Here is a 15,506-nt window from a genome sequence, read left to right as displayed (position 1 = left end):
ATAATCTTCTACTTTGTCTCTGAATACCCTGAATTAGAACCCATAAGTAATAACCTGATAAAAACTGACCCAGCTACTAATCTGCTAGGTATGTCGGTAATATAGGCAAGCACACTTCCACTTCAGTGCTCAGAGAAAAATAATGTGAAGTGCCATGTGGTAATAAAAGTAAATACAGGGAGTCAACAAGTATTTTCAGACAGGTTTCCAGCCCCACATCTCAACACAGCATCTACCTACTTTATCTTTTCAAATGCTTTGTTCTGTTGGAAGCCGGATCATAAAGAAACCCTTAATATAATGATTAAAATGAAACTAGTTTGGAAACTTCAGGCATCTGGAAAATGACCAGCCTTGGAACTATTTAATCCCGAAACATGAACCCTGATTCTTTCAACTTTTTAATTTGCTGCTGTAAAATCTTTGTGCCCCTGTTTTACTAAAACAGTGATGTAACTGATGTTTAAGATAAGAATAAAAACAAGAGGAAAAAGGAGAGGAACTCCTGGCCTATAACATACACATAGATATTATCAATAGAAAGTTGCCCCAAAAAACCCAAACAAAAACAAAACCACCCCACACATCAAAACAAAACAAAGCCTCACACTTTAAAAAAAAAAAAAAAAAAAATCAATTTGTCTGACTGATTTTTATTGGGAATTCCCTTTTTGTGAGTTTCCTTTTCTCTGAGCACCTCCTGAAAAGAACTGTTGTCAAATGCCTGCCCTCTTCTCCATCTATGTATACTTTGCCTGGTATCTCATATTCTCCATGACTTCTAGTAGGACTGACATGCTCAAAGTCAGCCCACGTGACCTACAGATGAAATCACCACTTCCAGAACACTATGTGGATGTTGCGGAACAGTCACCTCAAACTTCCCACATTCAAAACTAAACCCGCTATCTTGCTAATCCCAAACCATTCCTGTGGTCTCTTATCTTCATCCCATTGTCCAAATCAGAAACCTAGGCATTAGTTTTGCATCATCTTTAATTCTACCATCTCCTTCCTCTCCGCCCCCTATCAATCAACAAGCCACCAAGTCATGTTGGTAGACATGCAGTTCTGAGATCACTCATTAAGAAAAAGGGGAAAAAAAACAAAACAGGACTCTCTTCAGAATTTAGCTCTTGCATCATCTTTTTCTACTTTCTACCTCCTTCCCATGTTCTCTAACCAAACCTCCAAATTCTACCTATCATGAACTTCTTTCAGTTTCTTGACTATCTTTATGTTATTTATTCTGCAAGCCTTTGCACAAGCTATTCTGTCAGCCTAGAAACCTCTCCTTCCATTCCCAATCCCATGGACTTTATTCACTCCTAAGAATTCCTCCAGTAACTACTGTCTTTCAGGCCACTTCAGTTCTCTAAGCCCACCCCTCCTCCCTCATTCTTAAAACTCAGAGCCCTCTGATCATGAAAATAAACGGGGTAGCTCTGCACAAGACAGCCAGCCAAGCTTTATTTCCTCACAGTCATTCATTCTTCTAGGACTTGCAAAATGTTGTGCGTACCCTGCTTCAAAGGGTACAAGAATTCCCAAATGCAGAATAAAGTAGGCTCTTCGCAGTCCTGTCACCCAACTCGAATGTAGCAGATAATATTTTTGAAACACTTTCCCCTTAGGCTTCTTAGAGAATACTCTCCCACGGCTCTCCTCTTACCTCCCTGAACGGATTCTTCTCTGTCCCAGCTCCTCTTCTGCTCACGCTTACATGTTGGCATTTCTCCAGGATGCCGTAGCTGGCCTTCTATTCCTATTTATATTTCCTCTGGAGCCAGCTCAACCATTTCTGCAACTTCAAGAACCACCTATACGCATGACTTCCAAATCTCTCACCTGTTTGCATTTTCCGGACCCTTAAAAATACTGCTTATGGAAGATCTTTTGTAGACACCCCACAGGAAACTTCAAATCGCAGGATCCACAAAGCATTCATTATTACTCTCCCCAAATTGCTCCCGGTTCCAAAAAGGACCACATCTGACCAACAGCAAGACAGAACTTGAGAAAAATACTGTGTAACTCTCTTACCCTCAGGCCACCTAAACTGTAGCCAGATCCTGCCCAATCTTCTTTCCACTACTTCCCACGGTCACTCCTAGGTTCAAACTCTGATCATCTCTCATTGATGTAAAAGTCGTCTTGCCTCCAATCTTGTACCCTTTCTAAATCATCCCGCACTCTGCTGGGGGGAGGGGGTGTGGGGGTAAAATGGAAATAACATGTCACTCCCTGCTTGAAATGCATCCTGGTTGCTGACAGAATAAAGCTGGAATTCCTCAGCACAGAAAACACGGGTCCTCGGTAGCTGCCTACCTCCTCAGTATCATCTCTGTCCGCGACACTCACATCCTACGTTCTACCCATACTCAAATACCAGACACTTCCTAAAGACGACCAACTGCTTCAGGCAGTTCCTTCTGTCTACAGTGCTCTTCCCTGCAGACTTTGGTGAACCTCCTGTACAAAGCCCTTTCTCACAGTTAGGGCGGAAATTAACCGCTTCATCCTTTGTGCCCTTAAGGCATCCTGATATACATAGATCTTGTTAGGGTAGGTAACCCATTTGATTTTATCTATCTTTCCTGATCTGGATTCAAACAGCAATTCAGCTGCCTATTACAGCAGAAACATGGATAAATTAAGCGTTCTGAGCTCGTCTCATCAAAGAGATTAAGAGTTGTTATAAGGTGAGAATCAGAGTATTGTGTAAATAAAGCATCTACTTCTATACCTGGCACATGATAGATGGGGGGGTTAAAAAAAAAAAAAGAACGATGGTATTATTACAATTCTGTTATCCTAAGCCACCATGTGCAAGCTTGAAAAAAAAAAAAAAGACCGTGACCAAACAACAAAAACAAAACTGTAAGATGCTAGAGAGATACACAGCATTTGTGTTAAAACATATTTACTAAATCCTAAAATGATTACTGTGATTATTAGTTGTCTGGAAAAGCAGAAAAGGAAGCGGGGAGGGGGGAAGCTGGGATTTGGAGGGGTCAAGGGTCTGCCAGGGGGCCCAACAACTGAGAGGAGGCTTATTTTCGTGTACATTTGCACCTCCATCCGGGACAGCCTTCACCATTTTGTCCGCCTAGCAACCGCGGACTCCGCCACAGCATCACTGCTCCCCTGATTTAACTGTTGCTTCCGCGGAGTTCCCGGCGCCCGCACTTTTGTGAATTACAGATTAGGTCCTTCCTCCGTAGGCCGTGACTCGCAGGCGGCAGAAATCTATTCCCCACCACGTCCCCGGCCCGCCGCAGGACGCCCTCCGAGAACGTTGGCTGAATGAATAAAAAACCCGCAGCACACCAGACGCACACGGAACCACCCCAACGCGGACGCCCATCCTCACGGTAACCCCGGCTTGAACTCACCGCCGGACCCCCAGCCAGGCGCACAGCCGCCTCCCGCCTCAGCCAGCCGCGCAGCCTGCGCCCCCCGCCCGCGGGCCCGCCCGCCTCCCCGCCGCGGCGCGGCCTCCGGCCACTCACAAGAAGTTCTCCATCACGATGCGGACGATAGAGCCTTCCACGAAAGGCCTGGACGATTGCAGCGGCAGTGGCGCCGGCGGGGCCGAGCTCTTTCTCTTGCTCGGGACCTCCGACGAGGGATCTCTCAGGAGAGCTCTCTTGGAGGGCAGGGTGCTTGGGGTCGACGTCTTCCTACTCGGAGTCGCCATCCTGGCTTCCCCTCAGCCCCGGACGCGCTTCCGTTCCCACCGACCTGCAGCCTCGGCGCCCCTGCGCCCGGCTCCCGCGCGAACTGCCGGGCGCGCGACACCGCCCGCGAGCCCGCCCCGCGCCTGCGCAGTCCCGGTCCGGCGGCGTCAGCCGGCCGCCGGGCCCCGCCCCTCAGCCCCGCGCCTCGGAGGCTGGAGGCCACGGGAGCTCGTCGGGGGGGCGCCGGGGCGCGGGCGCCGGCCTCGGTGTGCGCGGCTCTCCGACCTTCCTCTCTGAGCGTTTGTGCATTTTTCAGAGTTGGGTTTTTCTAACTCAGAAAAAGATGTCAACTGCATTTAGTACTTTGGAAGCCCTTTCAGCGCTCCGGGGAAGCTGACCCGCGAGAGAACGGACGGAGGCAGGCGGTGGCACTCGGGGCGGCAGGCGGGCGACGACCGACCAGCCTTGTCCGGGCACCGATCGAGCAGACCCGGACTCGCCTGTCTTTGGCTTTTCCTCTTCTCAGTTTGCTCCCTGTTTTCCTTCAGGCAGGTCCCGGGGTCCGAAAAGGGAAACTCCAGCAATGGCCCTATGCCCGCGCCTCCCTGAAGAAGCGTCGTGCGGAGCCTCCACTCGTGAACGGACGGCACCGCACAAACTCTGCCGGCGGAGACCCCACCCCCTCGCTCCCTCCTTCCCTTTTAAGGCTTCCTGCCCCGAGGTTTCTAGAGATCCACGAGCTAGAACGCACGGGCTTCGGCGAGGCGTGCTTCCACTTCCACCTGCTCACCTGCCCCTGGTTAACCTCACGGGTCAAGGAAGAGGGGCTCCGAGGCTTCGCAGCTCCTCGTTCACGCAGCTAATCAATGTCTGACCTCCAAGAGGCTGGGGCTGCGGCACAGAGGAACCCGGTCAAGGGTGCGTGTCGGAGCCCTTCCTTTCTGGTGTGGGAGACAGAAAAAGAACCCGTGAAGCCGCAAAGATCAGGGTGATCCCAGGCTGGGCTAGGTGATCTGAAAAAAATAAACAGAACAGGTGTACGGAGGAGGCACAGACGGCATGTCAGAAGAGGTCGTGTTTGAGCTGAGCCCTAAATGAGAAGGGAGAAAGTGCATGAACGAGAAAAGAGCGTTCGAGGCCAGGACGGAAGCCCTGGAGTGGGAACTCGTGGGATGCCTGAGGACCAAAGGGAAGGCCAGTGTGGCTGCCCTGGAGTGATCACCGTTGCAAAGCAGAGCCTCGCCCATCGTGGCAAAGCCGTTTATTTTTAAAGTGCTGGGAAGACATTGGATGGCTTTAAGCAGGACAGAGACATATCTGATTAAAAGTTTTTAAATAATCACCCTGGCTGCTGTTTACAATGGGTCAACGTGGAAGTGGGGAGGCCGTTTAGAAAACGGGTGCAGTAGAATCCTGACTCCTGACACCTGCGACTAATGCTCCGTTCCCAGGTGCCCTCCACTTCCTCTCACACCAGTGGAATCAGTGCTCTCTAAAGGTTATTAGCAAAGAAAATAGAATGAGAAAAAAGCATATGAATGCACCATGGTTACTAGAAATAAATAATAAAGTGCAAATTACAGAAGAATAATTTTAGAACTGTTCAAATCCTGCTTAGGAGGGTGCTATACTGTTATTCCTTACAAGACTGCAACAAATTTTTTGGAAAGTAATTCATTACTGCATCTCAAGAATCATAGAAGAGTCAAAGTCTTTGAAGAAATGATTACATTTGGGCAAATCTATCCTAATGGAAAAATAACATAGGCAGAGTAATGGTAGTTGAGCATGGGAACCCGTTTTTGTACCATTATTGGTTCTTTGGTGAATTAATCAAATTGTGGTTATCAATCTGAAAGTTGAGTATGAGTCCCTGAACTTGTTATGACCCCACAAATGCGCACAAGCTAAGAGTTCTTTTCTAAATAGCCAGCCAGTCATACTCTGCCACTACCTTTTATTTTATTGTTTTTTTATTATATTCTATTAGCCAACATATAATACATCATTAGTTTTTGATGTAGTGTTCAATGATTTATGAGTTGCATATAATACCCAGTGCTCATGGCCACATGTGTCCTCCTAAATACCTATCACCCGCTTACCCCATCCCTGCACTCCTCCATTCTCTAACCCTTGGTTTGGTTCCCGGAGTCCAGAGTTTTCCATGGTTTATCTCCCTCACTGATTTCTTCCTCTTCAATTTTCCCTCCCCTCCCCTACTGTCCTCTGCACTATTCTTTATGTTCCACATATGAGTGAAACCACATAATTGTCTTTCTCTGATTGATTTATTTCACTCAGCATAATTCCCTCCAATTCCATCCATGTTGAGGCAAATGGTGGGTATTCATCCTTTCTGATGGCTGCGTAATATTCCATTGTATGTATGGACCACATCTTCTTTATCCATTCCTCTGTAGAATGGCATCTTGGCTCCTTCCACAGTTTGGCTATTGTGGTCACTGCTGCTACGAACATTGGGGTGCATGTGCCCCTGTAGGTCCCTAGATCTGTATCTTTGGGGTAAATACCCAGTAGTACAATTGCTGGGTCACAGGGTAGCTCTATTTTTAATGTCTTTAGGAACCTCCATCCTGTTTTCCAGAGTATCTATACCAGCTTGCATTTCCACCAACAGTATAGTAGGGTTCCCCTTTCCACATCCTCGCTGACATTTGTTGTTTTCTGTCTTGTTATTTTTTTGTGACTTTAACTGGTGTCACCACCTTTTAAAAAGGAAAATACTATCACTTTTGCTTCTAATTACAAAACCAACACATATTAAGTATAGAAACTTGGGGAACACTCAGAAAAACATACACAAAGGGAAAAGTTACTCCTAATTCCCCCACCCAGACTAATCACTGTTAGGTTTTGGGTGTATGTTTTATCTTTTTTCCTTCTGTGTATATGATATGCTCCTTTTGTTGCCCTTACCCCCCCCCCAAAAAAACCAGGATGATGCTGCACAAATTCTCTCTCTCTCTCTCTCTATATATATATATCCCATTATTTAACCCTCCTTTTCTCACATAATATGAATGTATTTCCATGCCATTAAATATTTTTCCATGACCTAGTTTTAAGTAACCATATAGTATTCCATCAAGCAGACATAGTATAATTGATGTAAATGTTTCTTTTTTGTTGGGCTCTGTGTGACTGGGTATTAGCATGAACCAAGGATGCTCTGGCTGACTATAAGAAGCTCAGTGCTTCTTATCATTCTTTAATAATTTCATGCACCCATAGACATGTACGCATATATCTTGCCACACCTGGTTTCTTTAATTTCACTGGTGAAAACTGTCTCGAAACAGGTGAGAGTAGGGAGGCAGAAGGAGATGATCGCAGGAAACAATACCAATTAACAAGAAGCCGCTGCTCATGAATGAGTGAGTGAGCCACAACAGTTGAATTTATAATTCCAGGATTTGAAGTCCACTCATCAGCTGAGTTCATCATGCCATGTTTGCTGGCTAATAGATCTAGCCACGCCGCTGTATTTAACCTTCTACCCACCAAGGAGTAAGTCACCAGGGGCTACGTTGAGTGAAGGCCTTACAATGCTCCAGAAACTTAAAAACTGCTACAAACAAAAAACTGGCAGAAAGGGTCGGGGTCAAGGATTGTAAATATATTTGACCTCACCCTTGGAATACTATCTTCTGGGTTGTCCTTCTTGGCTTTACTGCACACGCCCTTGATAATGGTGCTAGAGGCGCAAGAAGGTGGGGCGCGATACCCGGACCGGGACCCTGCGGAGGCCACCATCGACTAAGATGGCTCACTCCTCCGGTTCTGATAAGAACAGGGGAAAGGAAATCCTACTTTGGCTTTTGGCAGATTCTTAAAGTGGAAAAGTGAGCCCTTGTCCCTTGGAAAGGAAGGAAAAAGTCTAGGCTGAAACTGAAGTCCTTGGCACCCTGAAACAAACCTTTTTCCCTGGTGCCCCACCCACACTTTCTAATTAACCTTGTTAAAGAACAGTTGGGGAGGGGTACCTGGGTAGCTCAGTTAGTTAAGGATCTGACTCTTGGTTTCAGCTGAAGCGTTTTCTCAGGGTCCTGAGAACAAGCCGCAGGCCTGGCTCTGCACTCAGCAGGAGTTTGCTTGAGATTCTCTCCCTTCCCCTCCCCTCCCCACCCCACCCCCACTCACATACGTGTGCTCACTCTCTCTCTCTCTCTAAAATAAATAAATGATGGGACGCCTGGGTGGCTCAGTTGGTTAAGCTGCTGCCTTTGGCTCAGGTCATGATCCCAGGGTTCTGGGATCGAGTCCCACATCAGGCTCCTTGCTTGGTGGGGAGCCTGCTTCTCTCTCTCCCTCTGCCTGCCACTCTGCCGGCTTGTGTGCTCTCTCTCTCTTTCTCTCTCTCTCTCTGACAAATAAATAAATAAAATCTTTAAATAAAATAAAATAAATGACATTTTAAGAAAAAGAAAAAAAAAAAAACAGTTGGGGAAGATGTAGGGAGGGATGGCAGGTTCTGAGGAGCGTGAACACGCTTCCCAGAGGGAAACTAACACCCCATACAGCAAGCTTCTGCTAGAAATAAGGATACTTTATCTTTAAAGATTTTACTTTAAAAAAAATTTTGTTTCTAACATCATAGAAAAGCTTTTTTTTTTTTTAAGATTTTATTTATTTCTTTGAGAGAGTGAGAGAGTGAGAGAGCACAAGCAGGGGGAGCAGCAGAGGGAGAGGGAGGAGGTGGCTCCCCTCGATGCAGGACTTGACCCAGGATCCTGGGATCATGACCTGAGCCAAGGGCAGACACTTAACAGACTGAGCCACCCAGGTGCCCGCCCCCCAAAGCTTTAAATAATGAAAATATCTGCTGCTTCTTACCGTGGTGGCAGTAAACTTGGAATTGGTTCTAGTAATAGCTACCGTATTAGTAGTAATAGCTGATACTAACAGAGTGCACCATATTCCAGCTACTGTTCTAAGTACTTTTTCATAATCCATGTTTATATTCTGGATCAATGTCTCAACAGATCTGCATCTTTCTCAAATTTCTATCTCTTGGATACAAAAACCAACTGAAAGATTGAAAAAAAATATTAGAAATTAATATGAGGTTTCAAATGTTCTCTGTAATGTGTCATGATAGAAAGTCTATAGCTAAATGTGCCTTCATTTCATTTGAGGATATGAAATGGGAAAACAGATATTACTTTGCTCCAGGAGGAATTTACCTTCCATTTCAGGAAGATCAGGAACAAGGTGCTAAAGCACCAGGAGCAGTCCTCTCTGCCAGTCCTCGCCAAAGGAACGGATAGTCCTCCTTGCCCAGGCTAGGTCAGAGGCATCTCAGGGGAGAGCGAGTGTTTCCCCTCACGCTGTGTTACTTCCCCGAAGAAAGAAAGTTGGGAATTGTCAGAGTCATGCTAAATCTGTTGAAATCCGCTCCATATAGTATAAAATAAACTCTCCCATGAACTCATGGGTTTGAAGTTCTCACTCCCACCGTTTTGATTGGTAGCCAAACATTCTTTTTATAATTGAAATTGCATTTGTGTTTTTGTTATTATTTTATGAATTTTGAAACCCCCCCCAAAAACACAAAATGGAAACCAACAATCATGCATGCATAATCCTACAACCAAGAATTAACAGGAACACCTGGGTGGCTCAGTCAGTTAAGCTTCAGACTCGTGATTTTGGGTCCAGGTCATGATCTCATGGGTCATGGGACTGAGCGCTGAATCTGGCTCCATGTTTGTTAGGGAGTCTGCCTGACACTGTCTCCCTCTGCCCCAACCCCACTCTCTTTCTCTCTAAAGTAAATGAATACATCTTTGAAAAAGAATTAACACTGTTGTGGAGGGGCCTCAACAGTTAAAAATAGAGCTACCCTATGATCCAGCAATTGCACTACTAAGTATTTACCTAAGGGATACAAAAATACTGATTCAAGGGGGTATATGCACCTTGATGTTTATAGTTTATAGATGTTTATAGCACTATCAACGATAGCAAAGCTATGGAAAGAACCCAAATGTCCATTGACTGATGAATAGAATGAATTGGTAAAGAAGATTTGGTGTACACACACACACACACACAGGACTATTATTCAGCCATCAAAAAGAATGAAATCTTGCCATTTGCAATGACCTGGAGGGAACTAGAGAGTATTATGTTCAGTGAAATAAGTCCATCAGAGAAAGGCAAGTACCATATGATTTTACTTATATGTAGAATTGAGGAAATAAAACAATTAAACATATGGGAAGGGAGAGAATGATGAAAGAGGGGAAACAAACTGTAAGAGACTCTTAAAGATAGAGAACAAACTGAGGGTTGGTGGAGGGAGGTGGCTGGGGGATGGGCTAGCTGGCTGATGGGTGCTAAGAGGATACTTGTGATGAGCACAGAGTATCGTATGTGAGGGATGAATTATTGAATTCTACTCCTGATACCAACATTGCACAGTGTGTTAACTAACTAGAATTTAAATAAAAATTTGAAAAGAATCTAAAACAAGCAATATCACAAAACAAGAACTAAAATGGCCACAGATAATTGAAAAAAATATTCACACCAAGTATTTAAAAAGTGCAAATTATTACAAAGCAAATATAAAGTTGGCCATTCAAATTAGTCAAAAATTGAAAATTATAATCTTTCATCCAGTGTTGGTGAAAGAATAACAAAAAAGATTCCAGCACCAAAAGGAAAATTGCTGATGTTAGAGGAGATCAGTTCAACAAGTTTTTGGGTATAATCTAGCAATACAGATGAAAACACCAAAATTGTTCATGCCTCTTAAGTCAGTATTTTCCTTTCATGAATTTGCCCTAAGTAAATATTCAGCAATGTGAAGACGAGATGTTCATCAGAGCATGTTTTATTTTAACAGAATATTGGAATTAACTTAAATATCCAAAAGGGATTGATTAAAGGTATTTTCAAAAGATTTTTTTTAAAAAAGGAATTAACACTGTTAACAATGTGGCACGATTTTATTGTCTTTCTATTATCTACTTTTTAAACAATTACACATGAAACACATGCATACATTCTCCTCTTAAAAAATAAAACAACACAGATCAAATTAGTGTACATTTGACATTTTTTCCCCTCAATCTTGCTGCTGTGACCCTTTTCTCCAGTGTTAACTACCCCTACCTCTACATTTGTTCGGTGTGTAATGTAATGTCCTTTAAGGTCATTTTTATATTTGCATGCATTTTATCTACAGAAAATATGTAGTAATACTTTGAGTGTGAATGCATTACATAAATGTGTTACATAAAGACACATTCCATGCATACAGATAAATGTATTAACATTAAAAACACGGTGAGAATAGTTTTGTAATTTTATTTTTCATGCAAAAATGTATTTTTGAGATATATTTATGTTGACACATATAAAACTTGTTCCTTTTTAAGTGCTGTAGGGTTTTGTATGACTGTATCTCACTTGATCCATTTCTCTACAGATTTGACGTACAGATTGCTTCCAATTTTTCATTTTTACAAACATTGCTTTAGGGAACATCCTCAAACATGTCTTTATGTATAGGTGCTAGAATTTCCCTAGGATAGAGACCAAGAATTAAAATTGCTAGACCATATACCATGCTAATTACTTTCCTTCAGTTTCTTGACATTGTTATATGTGGCCAACTTCTTAGTAACTGTTTGATAAATATGTCAAATTTCTCTCTTCTGTCTATCTCATCCAACTTGTCGATGCCATTAAGGTAAGGATCTTGAGATGGAGTGATTCTACTGGAGCATCCAGGTGAACTCATATGATCACAAGGGTCCTTATAAGAGAGAGGCAGGATGCTCTGCCTACTTGTAATCTCTCTCTCTGTCAAATAAATAAATAAAATATTAAAAAAAAGAGAGAGAGAGGCAGGATGGTCAGGGTCAGAGGGGATGTGACAATGAAAGCAGACATTAGAGCGAGAACACAGCTGGAAGTCGGCCCTGAGCCAAGGAATGCGGGAAGCCTCTAAAAGCCAGAAAAGACAAACGGATTTTCTGTTAGAGCCTCCAGAAGGAACACAGCCCTGCCAAAACTTTAATTTTAGCTCCATGAGACTCATTTTCAGGACTCTAACTTACAGAATTATGAGATAATGAGTGTGTCGTTTCGTGCTACAAAGAGTGTCGTGATTTGTTGCAACGGTAGGAGATGAATGTAAATATAGAGTCTGTTCTGAGAAATAATAGAGATAATAGAGAGTTTAGCAAGTTGGCTGGATATAATTCCAGAGAAATCAAACACTTTTAAGGAAATAAACAAAAGTTTACTTTTCTAGAAGAAACTATATGGGAATATCTTTAAAAACACAGGGTAAGAGTTTCTTAAGACAAAAAATACATATAAATCATAAAGAAAATAAGATTATGAATTCATAAATATTAAAAACTAAGGGCTTTCATGAATCAAATTCTGGAATTTGGTTCTGGAATATTAAGAGAATTCCTACGAATCTGTAAGAAAAGGTACACAGTTCACTAGAAAAATGGGCAAAATAAATAGGCATTTTGCACAAGGTTAAACATGAATGGTTACAGAACATTGATAAGATGCTCAATTGAATTTGTAATTGGAGAAATGTAAATTAAAACCTCAGTGAAATGCAATTTCCTAATTACCAGATGGGCAAAAATTAAAATCTGACATTCGCATATTTTGGCACTCGTCTACACTGGTAAGAGTTGTGTAGTTGGGAAGCACTTTTCCCTCATTGAGCATAGCGAACCTATTGTGCAAAACAGAAATTCACATGACCGAGAGGCAACCCAAAGATATTCTTTCACATGGGTACCGGGGTACTTGTACAAAATATATTTTAGCAGCATTGTCACAAGAGCAAAAAAATAGAACCAACTCCAATATTCATCGATGGTAAAATGAATTAATAAATTACAATATAATCATTTCATAGAATATCATACCACAGTGAAAATGAATTAACTACAGCTAGAAATTCAACATTGCTGAATCTCTAAAACATAATTTTGAGCAAAAAAGATAAATTACAGATGGATATATATGCATATATACTTATGTGTATATATGTATATATGCATATAGTATAGGTGTGTATGCATGTATATATACATATATACATATGTGTATATATACATATATGTGTGTATACATATACGTATATACGTATATATGTATATATACGTATATACATGTATATACATGTATACGTATATATACGTAAACATATATATGTACGCATATATGTATATACATATATACATATATGTGTATATGTGTGTATAGATGTATATACACATCTATATATAGATGTATATACATCTATATATACATCTATATATGTATATATACGTATATATACATCTATACACGTATACACATATATGTATACATATATATGTACGTATATATACGTATATATGTATATACGTATATATGTGTATATGTGTATAGATGTATATATGTATATATGTGTATGTGTATACATATGTATACATACATATATACATGCATGTATATATACACATGTACAGATACATGTGTATATGTACATGCATGTGTATATATACATGCATACACACAATTATTTCCTCTGTATAATTATTTATAATTTTTTTTGAGAGAGAGAGAGTGTGTGTGTGCGGCCACATGTACATGAGCGGGGAGAGGGGCAGAAAGAGAGGGAGAGAGAGAATCTCAAGCAGGGTCTATGCCCAATGCGGAGCCAGAGCCTGAGGTAGGGGCTCGGTCTCAGAACCCTGAGATCATGACCTCAGCCAAAATCAAGAGTCAGATGCCACCCAGGCACCCTACCTTTGTATAAAACCAACAAAACTAAGTAATATATTGCTAGGATGCATAGATAGCAAATAGGACTATAAAAAACAAAACAAAGGAAGGCTTACCATGAATTGTAGGATGATGGTCACCTCTCTGGGCAAGAGAGGATGTAGGATGGGGCCGTCGTCCGCAGAGTGCTTCTGAGTTATTGATAATGTTCTGTTTCTCAGGCTGGATCGACGGTACACGAGCGCTCATTACTATTCTTTAACATTGGCCATACATGGCCTTACACTCTTTCACAGTTGGATCGGATTATGTTTCACATTAAAGTTAGATATTTCTAAATGAGAAAAAAAGAATCTACAATGTATCCATGTAATTCACCATGTTAAAAAATTAGAGGGGAAAAATCCTATTACCTCAACATACGCAAAGAAGCGTCTGATAAAATTCAATGTCTATTTGTGATAAGTTCTTAGAAAACTATGAATGGCATTGAAGTTTCTGAACTTGAGAGATGCTACTTATCAGAAACCTGGAGCACACATGATAACTAACAGAGAAACTTCCTATTCCTTCTCATTAAGATCAAAAGAAAGATGCAGGGGGGTAGGGGTGGCGGGGCACCCAGGTGGCTTAGTCTGTTAAGGGACTGCCTTCAGCTCAGGTTGTGATCTCAGGGTCCTGGTCTCCAGCCCCACGTTGGGCTCCTTGCTCAGCAGGGAGTCTGCTCCTCCCTCTACCCCTCCTCCCTGCTGGTGATCTCACTTTCTTTCTCAAATAAATAAATAAAATCTTAAAAAAGAGAGAGAGAGCGCGCGCAAATGCATTAAGAGACAAAGACTCTGTGCTGTTTTTTCTGCTTGCCCCGCCGTATCCCTTGTCCTCCCCTCTTAACCTTGCTCTGTGGCCTGGGAGATAGATTTCTCTGGCCTGTGTCATCAAGGCTCACTTGTCCTCTGACTTTTGATTGGGTTCACTAGGGACTGGAGCACAGCTGCCTCTTAGAGGTGGCTGTGTTCCTCCACGTCTGGCCACAGCCCCTCTTACACCACCTTTTCCCCAAGACCACAGCTCTTCCTGGGCATGGTAAGAGCTCCATTGGTCCTTGAGGCCTACCTGTGGCTGCTTCCATCTGCCATGTGAAATTAATTAATCAATCAATTGACCAATTAATTAAAATAAAATTTAAATAAAGAATGAGACATACTGATAGCCTGGTATTCTCAACTCATGGCCCAATCCGAGACCCTTCATGGAATGTTTAGAGCCCCCACAACAGGCTCTCAGGGTGGGGGTCCCCTTCACCTGGGTCTAGGGTGGTATTGTCTTTTAGGTTTAATTTGCTAGTCTAATTCTTGAGATGCTTTCACAGATTATTAACTCTTTCCCTATTAGATTTTGTTTTTATTTTATTAATGTATGCTCTTTCTGTTTTCCTTCTTTCTTTAGATTTTGTTCTTATTCTAACTTAAGTTTGTTGCTTGTCTCAATAATTCTCTTTCTCCAGTTTTTAAATTAATAATTTAAGGTGACAAGATTCTTTTCATATGTTAATAGCTACATCCCGTGAATTTTGATAGCTGGTACTTTTAACTGTCATTGATCTAGATGTACAGACAGTCCCTGACCCAGGATGGTTTGACTTAACAATTTTTCAACTTGACACTGGTGTGAAAGCCATACGCGTTTAGGAGGAATCATACTTCAGATTTTGAATGTGGATCTTTCCCTGGGCTAGCCATATGCGATATTCCCTTGTGATGCTAGGCACGGGCAGCGCCCGCAGCTCCCACTCAGCCCTGGGATCACAAGCACGAACAGCCCACAAGCATTCTGTACCCAGACAACCATTCTGTTTTTCACGTTCAATACGGTATTCAAGAAATTGCATGTGATATTTAACACTTGATTACAAAATAGGCTTTGCGTTCCATGATCTTGTCCAACCGGAGGTTAATGTGAGCGTTCTGAGCGTGGTTGAGGTGGCTAAGCTTAAGCTATGGTGATCAGCAGGCTAGGTGTATTAAATGCATTTCCGAGTTAGGATAGTTT

The 15,506-nt window shown here is 42.3% G+C and overlaps 1 protein-coding gene across 2 annotated transcripts in view; it reads right to left on the bottom strand.

Moving 5' to 3' along the window:
- Positions 1-3,827, bottom strand: part of SMC5 (structural maintenance of chromosomes 5) — a 97,844-nt gene extending 94,017 nt beyond the window's left edge. For both annotated transcript variants that reach the window (XM_080820328.1, XM_080820329.1), the window contains exon 1: positions 3,513-3,827. In XM_080820328.1, coding sequence (XP_080676454.1) covers positions 3,513-3,700 — 188 coding nt within the window. In that variant the 5' untranslated portion in view covers positions 3,701-3,827. The remainder of the gene's footprint in view (positions 1-3,512) is intronic.
- Positions 3,828-15,506: the final 11,679 nt, after the last annotated feature.

Source organism: Martes martes (assembly GCF_963455335.1).
Source record: "Martes martes genome assembly, chromosome: 12".
NCBI lineage: Eukaryota > Metazoa > Chordata > Mammalia > Carnivora > Mustelidae > Martes > Martes martes.
The sequence above is the reverse complement of the archived record's forward strand: the minus strand, read 5'-3'. Positions and strand labels throughout refer to the sequence as shown.